Source organism: Bombus affinis, chromosome 17 (assembly GCF_024516045.1).
Source record: "Bombus affinis isolate iyBomAffi1 chromosome 17, iyBomAffi1.2, whole genome shotgun sequence".
Lineage (NCBI taxonomy): Eukaryota > Metazoa > Arthropoda > Insecta > Hymenoptera > Apidae > Bombus > Bombus affinis.
The window spans coordinates 441,122-454,356 of record NC_066360.1 but is presented as its reverse complement, the minus strand read 5'-3'; the positions used below and the strand labels follow the sequence as shown (position 1 = coordinate 454,356).

The window sequence follows — 13,235 nt, the reverse complement described above, 5'->3', positions numbered from 1 at the left end:
TCAGGATGTTGACGATCGCTTCGACGCTTTCGGTCGGCGGCTTGATTCCGTCGGAGTTCATCGTGTATCCGAGGAACGTGATTTGGCGCGCGCATTTCGTAGGATTAGTAACTACGCCGTAATCGTTGAGGCGGTTGAACAATGTTCGCAGATGTTCGCGACGTCGATTTTCCTCTTCCGAGGCAGTAAGGAAGTCGTCTATGTACGTTAACTAATTATCATGTGCTAAAGATCTTGATACTCCGAGGCAAAGCAACAGCATGACTCATGTGCTGCTACATACATATAATTTCCGCTTATTAACCTTAATATATTTTATTTAAATATCAATTTCACTTTAAACTAACTTTCACAATTATGTTCGGCTCTATGTCTCACATATTCCATGACATATTAATTCATCCCCATTTTCTGTCCTCGGGGAGACCTGCGCCGCTGCATCCACTGTCATCACTCCCGCATTAGCTTTCTCGGTGTATATAGCTATCCATGTATCCAACAATTTGAGATTTCTCATATTTCTACAAACTTCCCGCATCGTTATACCATCCAGCTTAACAACTCGTCTAATTTCCTAGATGTTCATCTTCAATTCATTAACGACACAGCTCACCAACGCCGTCGCTTTCTCTTTGTCCTCACGTAGATCAGTAAAACATAGATCTTCTAAATCATTTTCCTTTTCATACCGCCAAGATTTCCATTTATATCGATGCCTCAGTTTTATCAACGCTCGATCCCTATCCGATTCAGAAATCTCACGGTCGATCCACATTGATACACCTGACCATTTGTTTTAATATGACTCCGCCGACATATCAAGCTTCGTCTTACTCATTCGCCCCTCCCTTTTTTCGACTTCTCACCAAATTCCACCCTGGTTTAAACGGCTCTTTCCCCTTCGTTTTATTCTTCTTACGCCACCTTAACGGCGTAATCAAGACCTCCTCGGCCTCGGCTCTTATCGGCGAATCGCTCGCTGCTACGGTACGCTTGATGGACTTGCTGCAAGAGCATGTTCTTCCGCGACTTGCTCTCTCGCTCTCACCGTCATTTGCAGCTTGTGATTGATCTCCGGTCACTGTATCCGAGTGGGAGGTGACCCTGGGACCGACTCTCCTCTCCTCATTTGTCCATATTCATGTTTAATACTCATAGTCCAAGGGCATAGCCAAATTCATCGTACCACCTTGCAATTTCCTTCCCAAAAAAATACCAATTCATAGTCCATAAGCAAAGCCAGTTTAACCCAAATAAGCCACCCACAACCTAACTATAATTTCCCTATGAGGAAACACAAATGTCATCCCTCTTATACACGATTAGATTAACGGGTTATTGCATAATCAATTCCCGGTTATGCAAGTGCGTGCCAAAAGTGTGTGGATAGGTTTTCAAACTCTTTGATTTGCTTGCATACGTCCTTCTGTTATATCTACTATCCTTCTTCCTCATCTGATTATTCGTTCAACTCGTCTGGCGCATACACTATTTCACTTCTGTATATTTTACTAGCACAAGTCTTATCTTCGAAAGACTTTACCTAACAACTAAAATTTACAAATAACAGAGCTTACCCACTGGTACGACCGTTCGCGGAGAGACGCGGTCGCTAGGAAAACGCGTCAGTGAGAGGCATAAATTCTCGTAAATTCTAAAATAGTCGTTCCCCTGTTTCGGTTGAGATAACAGAGGTGGTCCAACCGAATGTAACACCGTATTAACAGGTTAACATAAAATAATATATTTAATAATAGTGTGGTGAATGTATTACAGAAAATTGACTCAATGCTTTACGAGATTATTCTATGTAATCGGTTTGAATTTGATCGTCAGACCTCTCGATGCGTAACGTTCGATTCGTCAGAAGGAACTGCTCGTCTTTCGATGATTCCTTTGTCTCATTTTGAAGACGACCCCCACTATGCTCGGGTCACGCCACCGTTCGCGCCTATGATCACGTATGTCCGTTCTTGTGTGGAAAACGTAACGGACAAAATTCGACGTTTCGAGAGCTCGCTGCTTGGCGACAACTATGCGCTCGTCGATACATTGTATATGATCCGGCGGTCAGATAAAACGATCTGCCTGCGACACTGTAGGTCCGCGAGCGACGGTTAGAAAATACAGCCTGTGGTAAGCCTCGTGACGTAACGCGCCTTACAAGTATAATGCCATACAGGAACTTTCGAGCAGTCGACTATATCTAACCGACTGTTCCAAAGTTCAACGGTAATTTTCCATCCTTCCAGATATTTTTTCAACACAAGATTTGACGTGCAGGAAGCTGTTTCTGTATAGAATTAACTAAAATAGTCTTTTGCCGCGAACAAATTCTCAAAGTATCGCAAAAGTTAATGTGACGGCTCTCATCACCCTATCACCTATAATGTCATGTAGGAACTTTCGGACCATCTACTGTATCTACGTCGACTGGCTCAAAGCTCTATGGCTCATGTTGCGCCTTCGCAACATGGCTCCAACTGGGCAACACCCGACGCGTCACTTCCGCTCGTGCTATTCAGTATTATAATTCGCACGTGCGTTGTTACTGTCATCAACAATTCGCAAGTAACGGTTACCTATAGGCTTATGTTATCCATGATGAAGTAAGTTCCACCTATGTATTCGCATTCGAAATGTCACTATCAAAATATAATTATTTCACCTCATGTTATTTATTAGTTACTGTTATTTACGCTGTACGTAACTGCAAAGATCACCCGTGTAGTAATAATGTCTATTCTATTATCACCGTAAAAGCTCCCGGTGTTGCAAAGCATAGCCCACGGCTACTCACCAGCATTACAAATTTAACAAATCAAATATTATCCTATATTGGCTAAGACACATACAGCGGTAGAACTTAGTTCGAGCAGACTCTATCCCTGTTAATAGCCCTCAGATCCATAAAGTGGCGACGTCTAATTAATATGGCGCCGACTGTCTATTACCGTGTGCGGCACTCTAGACCGACGCATGCGCAGCGATCCACCGATCCAGCGAGTGGGCCACTATCACGATGCCACGTAAAATTCGTGATGCGGAAATGAAGGAACGGCTGAGCAATAGCTTACCTTGACTGCCCTTTTATATTTTTATATGCTTTATTCACACAGGTAATTAAGTACAATATTACAACATTATGAAGTAGCAAAGTGCAGTGATTTATTCATTACATCTTAGTTAGCCACGTGTTTCTAAATACATCCTATAAATGATTCTGCGAATGCATCCCTTCGCAGTTTAACACGTTGACGCCAGCATGATACACGTGTCTGTCCCATGGGGCGGAGTGCTCCATCGGCGGGTCATACGCGTCTGTCCCGAGGGACGGCGATGGGTTACACATGTGTTTCACAAAATAGGTAGTACAAAATAGGTTTATATTATTTTATCTCAACATTATAAGCAGACATACAATAGTAAAAACATAACAATTCAATATTATAAACTTAACATAATTATTTCCTTTCTTCATGCAATTTTTTAAAACAAGTTAGGCAGAGTGCCGGCTGACCCTTACAACGATCATAATATGTTGTTACTTTTTTGGTTCCTTTGATTAGAATATCAGTTGGTATTCAGATCACTCTCAAGCACTTGACTATCAGCATTTCCGTCTTTTCCGCCGATAACGATAGCTTCTTCCTGGTGCACCAAGTAGAGACGCGTGTTACTACTTCTTGCCCCTTTTTCTGTAGTTCATTCATCGCACTTCCGGCGATTGGGATTACTATGTCGTCTGCGTACGCGATCGGTTCGCATTTTATGCACTTGTCGTTAGTCAGCAGGCAGATCATCAAATATAAACTTCCAAAAACTTGGATTCAATACCGATCCCTGTGGACATCCTTTCGTGACGGGCTTGCTGACTGTGTAGTGATTGAGTGAGGATCAATAATTTAGGATACGAGAAATTGCCACTGCAACCCGTCGAATATATTTAGAATAAATAAAATAAATAGGAGTAAATTCTGCCGGAGTACTTTTTCGTCCTCTCTCCATCTGTTGTTAAGGGAGGTGTCCTTGTCTTGACTTGGGCCGCGGGAGGGGGGGGCACAAACCCCTTAACGCCTCTTCCCCGTACCGTCGTGCAAGTCCGGGGGGGGGCAGACCCTCCTTGGCGTGACGGCTCCTTAAACGCATCTAGGGCGGCAGTGGTGGTGCTTCCGCAACCCTGTGGCGTGCATGGTCCCTTGGGTACGGCAGCCTGACAGGATCCTTTCTCTTCTTCCTATCCCGCTCCGCTCGGTCCTTCACGAGCATAACTTGTTCGCACCAGGAGCGAACGGCGATGAACTCCTGATGCCCCCTCAGCATCGCCCCGACGACGGCCTCGGGAGCCAAACTCTCGCCGATGACGAGTCTCAAGATACGGCGCGGTTCTTCCCACGCTAGACAGAATTCCAGAGTGTGCTGCGCCGTGTCTTCCTCTTCCTTGCAGTGGTGACAGATGGATGTCGCCTCCCTCCGAATCCTTAGCAGGAACTCGCCGAATACTCCGTGGCCGGTGAGCATTTACGTCGTCCAAGGAGGTGAGAGGAACTCCGCCTCGGTCTCTCCAAGCCTCCCAGTTGGGAAGGACGGCCCGAACGCCTCGGTGTGGCCGCATAGCATCATCCTCGAGCAGCCGAGAGCGCCATCGCTCCCAGGTCTCTAGATTCGCATCCGTCCGGACGTCCTGGGCCGGCCGGCTGGCGATGGACGGCGTAAGCCCGCCCAAGCCCAGGTCCCTCAGGTGTTCGTAACTCTCGGAGCGCAAGGGCCTGTAACTCGTACGGTGGGAACGCCACCAGCACGGACGCCGACGCGTAGGATATGGTCCGTTATCCCCTCACTACGCGGATGGCGATCGTTCTTTGCAACCTCCTCAACAAGAGTAAGCTGCGACGACTCGCCATCAGGTCTTCGGCCCATACGGGAGCTCCGTAGAGAATTCTGGACCGGACCACTTCATCGTAGAGCCGGCGCACTCCGACACCTGCTCCCCCGATGTTTGGCAGCAAACCGCATAAGGCGTTGGCTGCGGCTGTCACCCTTGGAACCAGGATCTCGAAATGCGGCCTGAAAGTCCATTGGCTGTCGACGATGAGATCCAGGTAATTCATCTGGAGTCTCACCGGGACTTCTTCCCCGTTGATGTTCACGGACAGTCCAGGGGGAGGGGCTCCTCTACGGCGGCGGCCGAATCACATAGCCTCGGACTTGGCCGGCGACACGCTCAAACCGAGCATCTGGATGGCGCGCACCGCGCATGCCACGACTGTTTCGGTGATGTTCAAGGTCTCGTACCAGCAGCGTCTCCCGGCCAAGACCAAGGTGTTGTTAGCGTAACATACCATGCTCGTCCGCGGGGGCATCGGGCATCGAAGGACAGAGTCGTAAGCCGTGATCCACAGGATGGGTCCCAGTACTGAGCCCTGTGGAACGCCACGCTCGACCGGCTTCCTCTCTTCTCCGTTCCTGCCGGTGTACGCGACCCACCTGTCGCTTAAATACGCTCGAATGGCCCGAACGAGATACGGCGACACCTCCAGGTGTTCCAGGGCTTCCACTATCCTGTCCCAGGGGATGGCGTTGGAGGCGTTCGCGACATCCAGGGAAACTGCCAACGCCACCCCGCCTCGGGAAACCATGTCTTCCGCCATGGACCTCACTCGCCTAACCGCGTCCACCGTCGAGCGACGTCGACGAAAGCCACACTGGCTGTCGTGCCATCCAGGCACTCGCTCTGACATGTGGACCTCGCTATGACATGTAGAGATTATCCTCTCGAACAGCTTGCCAACCGCGTCCAGAAGGCACACCGGTCTGTACGCGGACGGCGAGTCCAACGGGCGTCCCTCTTTCTTCAACAGGACCAGTCTTGCCGTTCGCCATATCCGGGGGTAAACACCCTCCCTCAGGCATCTGGTGGACAGGTGTCGTAGGCGGGGAGCCAAGGTAGTCATTGACTCCGCCCAAACCCGGCCTGGAATTCCATCCGGATCCGGTGCCACGTCGCGGGAGGCCATCCTCTTTGTCGCACCGAGGAGCTCTTCGCTCCATTCCGTCATCCCGCCGGAGGGGAAGGATAGCCCCGTCTGCCTAGCGTCGTTGTCTCGCCGTGGGAACAGAGTCGCGATGACTTTGGCAAGCAATGCCGGATCCATGCTCGCAGTCAGTGGGGGAGCCCGAGGTCGTAGCTTCTTCGTCACCAGACGGTAAGGCCGCCACCACGGATCGAATTCGACCGACTCTATCTCTCGCTGCAGGGTGCGCCTAATTTCTCTGTACGCCTCGTAGTACCGGGAGATCTCTTCCTCCTCGCATGTCCGCCTACACGACGCGCTCTCTGGAGCCTTCTGCGGGCCCGAACGCACCTCGCTCGGGTGTCCGCGATCTCGGGAATCCACCAATATACGCACTGGTTGCGTCTATAGCCGGGAACGGAGCGCGGCATCGAAGAGTCACACGCCGCGCTCATGTCCCTTCGGAGACATTCCGCTTCCTCGTCGACGCTTCCCGACGTTCTTCGTGCATCCCAGCTCCAGGCGGAGACGGAGACTACCGCTTCCTGACGGAGACTCCCTGTTCCTCTCCTTGAGACGCCACCTTGGTGATAGGCGGAGACGGTTCGCTCCTCGGGGACTGCTGGCCTGTATAGCGGCAGACGTTGTCTCGTGATGGGCCACCTCCATCAGTATGTAGAGGTGGTCGGACAGAGTCTCGACCCCTTCGGCCACTCTCCAATTGGAAATTCTCCTGTAGGCCTCGGAGGTAGCCCATGTGACGTCGATCACGGAGGATCCTCTCCACGTCACGCATGTGCTCGCCGAGCCCCTGTTCACCAGTAGGAGCCCGAGTCCTGCAGCTCAATCGGATAGACTTCTCCCACCAGCGTCCGTCCTAGTATTTCCCCACTGCTAGGAATGGTCATTGAAATCCCCGAGGACGAGCACCTGGCGTGAAAGGCATCTTCTGACGCATTCGCCAACCCCGTCCAGGAAGTCCTCAAACGCGGCCAGGCCGCTGTTGGGAGAAACATAAACGCCCACCACCGCCATTCCATCCCACTCGACCGCGACGTAGTCGAGCACAACGCCGGGGGCGCTCAGCGCTGTTGTCCAGGTTATGGCTGCCAATCCATCCGGATCCCCGACCCAGTTGGTGGCGTCAGGGACGCGATACGGCTCAGCCACTACCGCGAGGGCGACCTCGCTCTCCCGGATAGTCTGGAAGAGCAGGTCTTGCGCCCGTCTCGACCTTCCCAGGTTACTTTGGAGGAGCCTCTTGAATTCATTCGGCCAACTCCATGGCCTCCTCCCGGCCATCTACGGCTGCTTCGGCGGTGCTGCCTTGCGTTTTTGCCGCCGCCGCTGGCTCGTGGACGGATCGTTTCCTCTTGGTTTTCGGGGGGGACACATGCCACCCCACCCATCCTGTGGTTGGCGGGGGCCCCGAGTGACTCGCACAGAGGGCACTTGGGTGTCGAGGCAGGACAACCTCTGGCACGATGTCCGATTTCGCCGCACCTGTAACACAGGTGTCCTCGGTCCACGGCGGACACGCACGTAGCCCGTACGTGTCCCAGTTCCAGGCACTTGAAGCATTGCAAGGGTCTCCTCGGAATGGCTATGACCTTCGCGATGGACCAGCCCAGGATAACTTTACCTGTCTGGGCTAGTTTCCGTGCTCCAGCTACGGGGCACCTGATCCAGGCCATTTCTGGAGGTCCCGATCTCCCCGACCTGACACCTCCGCGCCGCCGCATCCTGCGGCCTGTGCCAGTGCTTGCCGCAATTCCTCCTTGTTTATCGAAATATCTATCTCGATAACTCTCAGCTCCGCTGTCCTCTTTCTAGCCGCCACTCTCGCCGTGGCCGGATCTAGCACCTTAGCCAAGCGCGTCGCAAGCCGTGACGCCTTCTCCCTGTCTCGATCTCCAGGTACCGTTATCACGATAGCACCTGTCATCGCCTTCCTCATGTTCAGCGACTCGACGCCGATCTCGGCAAGGGGGATGCTCTGCCTAGTCGTGTTTATTACATCGGCGTAGGAGATCCTTGACCCCTCGTTCAGAGTTACACTCACCGCAGATGTTCGCGGTGTACGAGGGAGGATGGCCGTCTTCGGCGTCTGCGCTGGTCCATTCTTTGGTGCGACGATGCTCGTTCTAGGCACGCCTGTCATCCTCGTTAGGGATTGCTGGCCTCTCGCCGGTGGAGTCACAGTGACCCCTTTCTTCGCCGCTTCTCCGGCGGTTGCCCTCCTCTTGTTTTCCTTTCTCCGGGAGCTTTTGGACTCCACCACCTTCCATTCCCCATTCTTTTGCTCTTTTGGGAGCGATGTCGTCTGGGTGATACACCGGGTGGCTGAGTGGCTCGTCCCTCTTCGCGCTTCAGGGCTGTGATGTCGGCCCCTGAAGCGCTCCTCGAACGCCCTTATTATGGACGGTCCGATCTCTTCGACCCTCCTCTCCAGGGCAGCGAGTCGTGCACTGTCGCTCCTACCTTTTCGTGCGGTGCGTTCAGGCTCGGAAGTCAGGCCACTGCACCGCGGACACTCGTGGGCGCAAGCGGTCATTTTCGCTAGCTCTTTGCGAAGGACCGCGTTTTCTTTCTCCAGCACAGACAGCCTGGCCTCCACCGACTGCGCAGTTCCGATGTCGCTGTGTGTTAGCCCCGGCTTTTTCAGCATTTCATTCAGCCACGCGGCGGTTATGTTACTCGCCGCGTCCTTTAACGCTTTAATGTGTCCGTCCCTTTGAGGTTGGACGATTTCGTCGCAACCAACATCGATTGCGAGACGTGCCTCGTTAGTTCGGCGCTGACGTTCGCCGCTGAGCTCGTCCTTATTTGCCTCGCCAGTTCTTCGGAAACTTCCGGGACTATGGTCGACGTAATCTTCCTCTTCCTTCCCCTGGAAGCCGTCGAAGCTACTGATGAGCGCGACGCGAGCGAGGCGACCGACTCCTCGTCGTCGGACCTCTTTCGTGCCCGCAGCAATCCTGCCGTCGGTGACGTGGCATCAACTACCATGACCGGGGCGAGAAACAAACTCTCCGACCTCTTCGAAGTTTTGCGGGCACTTCTCGTAGCTTTCCTTGGAGGCTCTCTAACCTCCTCCGCCACCTCTATGATCTGTGTTACGTCCTGGCAATACGCATAAACACTTCCGAGGCCCTGGTGGTCTACCCCCAATTTCGTATCCAGGCTGTGACCGTGTTCCGACGCACAACAACATGAGTCGCTTTCGATCGGCCTCGTCCTATGACTAATGTGTCGCTACAACTGCTCCATTCTTTCCGGTGATTTGCACGACTCTGTCCGAAAAGAAGCTCCTATTTAACCAATATAGGTTGTCGGGTCAGCCTCTTGTCTTCAGTTTATGCATCACGTTCAACCATCATACGTTGTTGAAGGTTCCTGATACGTCGAAGATGTACTTCTTTCCGCTTATTTCCTCAATTTTTTCGCAGAGTTTGGTAATTGCGTCCATCGTCGATCTTCCGGGGCGAAAGCCATAGTGCCGGTCCGAGGGCATTGCGTGCTCGTGGAAAATGGTCGTCATCCTAGCAGCCATCAGTCTTTCCAACAATTTGCCCACCATAGAAAGCAAGCAGATTGGTCTGTAGGACTTCGGATTATTTCTCTCCCGATCCGGTCCCGTCGATCCCCACTTTCAATCTTCTTGGGAAGACCAGCCAGGTGAGGCAACCATTCATGAGCATAAGCAGCTCTTGATGATTTCCTTCCCAGGCACGTTGGATTACCTCTGCCTCGATAAGGTCGGGCCAGGACATTACCTTTTTGTCAACCGTTTCACTGCACCGCTGAACATTCATATATACCTTTCCTCTACAAAAATGGTGACCCTGACGTGAGAATGCTATCAAAACTTTAAACGTCGCCAATATTAGAGAGTCGTGATGACCAGCGCCGACAAAGCGAAACGTACGACGACCAGGTGTGACAACGTAGACTCGACAAACAAAGACGAAGCCAAATTTCAAGCCGCTATCTCAATCATCGACAAGCCGTATGTGCAGCTAATTCCAGACATACTGATTGAGCCGCCGGAAATCATGCAGTATGAGTTCCTTATGAAGGAAATTATTAAAAGTTTGGACGAGTGGAACGCCAAACGAGTGCGTAAGCTGATAGAAAATACGTAAATAGGCGAAAGTCTGAGAAGGCTGAACACCGATACACGTGCAGCATGTCCTTGATGCCGTGCAGGATAAGAATCCCGAATCACTGACCCAGAGAGCCGAAAGCATCCACGAAATACGCCCGGACCCAGGACATATTGTTGCGGTCAGAACAGACCGAATAACTCCATCTGCACAAAAAGTTGGAGCAAGCGAACCTATGCCTGCCGCCATCAGTCAACATCATTAACACTAGGTTTACGGGCGTTTCGTATATACCCATCTCTACGGGACCCGTCAAATTGACGGATAAACGAAAATACGCATTTTTCATTAAAAAATCGATTTATTCAAATTAAGTCTGCAAGGAACAATATTAGGCTTCACATTTAAATAAATTATTAATAAATAAAACGTCTTTTTTTTAAATTATCACTAAAAAAATAACAATAACATTAACACGACCCGCCAATTTGTCGGATTTTGAACTTCGAAATGAAATATCTCAAAAACCATAGCATTAATTTTAACCATTTTGCATAGTAAATTAATCACTTCATCTAAAGAATTTATGCACATAATTATTTTTTCCTAGGCTTTCTAATTTTTGAAATCTCTATGTAGTATATCTATCTCTACGAGACCCCTCAAATTGACGGCTTAGCTGATTTCATAAACAATCCGTTTTTCAAAGATAGTGTGCAAAAGTTTCAGTTATCGTAGACATTTCCCATTATTATCCCCACTTTTTGTAAGTATTTACAATAGGATAATTGAATTTGGGCACAGTATTTTCTTATTTTGAACAATCCCTCTTTTCTAGCAATCATGAGTAAATTCAAGAAATATAATAAGATATTGGACAAAATGTCAACATCAATGAAGATTGTTCTGAGGATACCTCCGAAGAAGATCAATATGAATTAGGCCAAAGCGAAGCTGAAAGTGAAAGCTTTGAATACATCAAAAGTGGAGAGATAGAAGGATCTTCGGATAGTGAAGAGGAACACTTCTTGAAAGTGTGTCGTAACAAGAAAAGGATGCGTATTCTTTTTAGTTCTGACTCCGAGGATGAAAGGACGAGCATTCCAAGCATATCCCAAAATGTAATAGGTGAAATTGAAATTGCAATTGACGGGACATAGTGCATAAAACTGAAAGCAGGCGAATCTAGGGATAGGACGCCCGTTCGTATGATATTCAGGGATATCGCAGGGCCTACTGGCTATGCTAAGAGAAATATTATGTCGGCTTATGTAACTAGTGCTTTCGAATTGATAATTGACAGACACATAATGGAACACATAAACGATTGCACTGAAACCGAGGCGCATCGAGTTTTGAAAAAAGACTGGACAATCACATTTGCTGAGTTGCGTAGTTTCCTAGGAATTCTATATGCCCGGGGCGCATATGAAGCGAGATCATTGAAAGCCTCCGAAAGATTACAAACAGATAAATTTGCGCTGATATCCGAAATATGGAACAGATTTATAAGTAATAGATAGGCCTGTTACAAGCCATATGAAAATATCGCAATAGATGAACAATTATTTCCAACGAAAGCCTGATGCAGGTTTACGCAATATATACCGAATAAGCCTCATAAATTTGGCATTAAGTTTTGGTTAGCAGTTGACGTCCAAACAAAATATATTTTGAATGGTTTCCCTTATATGGGGAAAGATGAAACTCGATGCTCAAGAGAAAAAAGGACAAGATGACATTGTTTTCCTCAAATTTATATAAATCAGAAAACTACACACTTACTGTGTATAAAAGTAAACCTAAAGTAAAAGTCCTCCTTCTAAGCACCAAACATACAGGTGTACGAATAGAAGATAATTATAAACGTGTTTCAGAAACCATTGCTTTTTACAATAAAACAAAGTATGGTGTTGACCAAATGGCACGCAAATATAGCGTGAAAGCAAGGAGTTTCCGATGGCCCCTTCAAGTCTTTTTCAATATTTTGGATTTGGCAGCGATAAACGCGTGGATACTATATAAAGAGTGTACCAGATCGAAAATATCCAGAAAGGAATTCATTTTTTGTTTAGCCGAGGAATTAACTGGAGAAAACAAGGACAACATTTGCCAACGATCAGACGTTACATTTCTGTCACCTTCAACGTCAGAAGTGCGAAAAAGTTGCCAAGTGGATTATTGCAAAAAAATAGAAGTAATAATTATTGTTTATATTGCAAAAAAGATCGTATGCGGAAAATGCACAAACAATATTCAGTATATTTGCAAAAAATGTGCTCAATAGATATGATTACCCTGTACCGTTAACGTTATTGTTATTTTTTTAGTGATAATTTTAAAAAAAGACGTTTTATTTATTAATAATTTATTTAAATGTTAAGCCTAATATCGTTCCTTTCAGACTTAATTTGAATAAATCGGTTTTTTAAAGAAAAATGCGTATTTTCGTTTACCCGTCAATTTGACGGGTCCCGTAGAGATAGGTATACCACATACAGATTTCAAAAATTAGAAAGCCTAGGAAAAAATAATTTTGTGTATAAATTCTTTAGATGAAATGATTAATTTACGATGCAAAATGGTTAAAATTGGTGCTATGGTTTTTGAGATATTTCAGTTCGAAGTTCGAAATCCGTCAAATTGACGGGTCCCGTAAACCTAGTGTTAACCGTCGACGACCGCGACCACGATCACGCTCACGTACGAGATACCGCCGCCATTCGAAATCCCTAGACCCGCCACAGCAAGACAGTTTATGTTTTTACCACGTAAGGTATTAAGAACGCGCGAGAAATTGCCGCTCACCATTGTTGAGAATTGTGGATCTTGATGGCCGAAATATTGTTATGGAAACGTTAAATTTACACTTGGCATTAATATTAACGTAGACACATATTTATTTTCTTCCATAGCACTTTCTCCCATACCCGACCTTTTGTAGACAGTTAACCGACCGAACTGTTTACGTTCGTCTGTTTTTCAGTCGCCGTGTACACACATATCTCCACACTGATATCCACATACAAATATCTCCACTACGCACTTGACCTAATCCAATACAAAAATTATACATATCTCAATACACCTCCTTAATTTTTGTGCTGCATATTTA

General features: G+C 48.3%; 2 protein-coding genes across 2 annotated transcripts in view; one reads left to right on the top strand and one right to left on the bottom strand.

Annotated features, from left to right (window-relative positions):
• Positions 1 to 13,235, top strand: part of LOC126926077 (SET domain-containing protein SmydA-8-like) — a 165,257-nt gene that overhangs the window by 59,247 nt on the left and 92,775 nt on the right. The gene's annotated exons all lie outside the window — the stretch shown is intronic.
• LOC126926339 (uncharacterized) lies at positions 4,150 to 4,521 on the bottom strand. The gene has a single exon (XM_050742642.1). It carries the CDS (start codon positions 4,519 to 4,521, stop codon positions 4,150 to 4,152), a length of 372 nt encoding a protein of 123 aa, XP_050598599.1.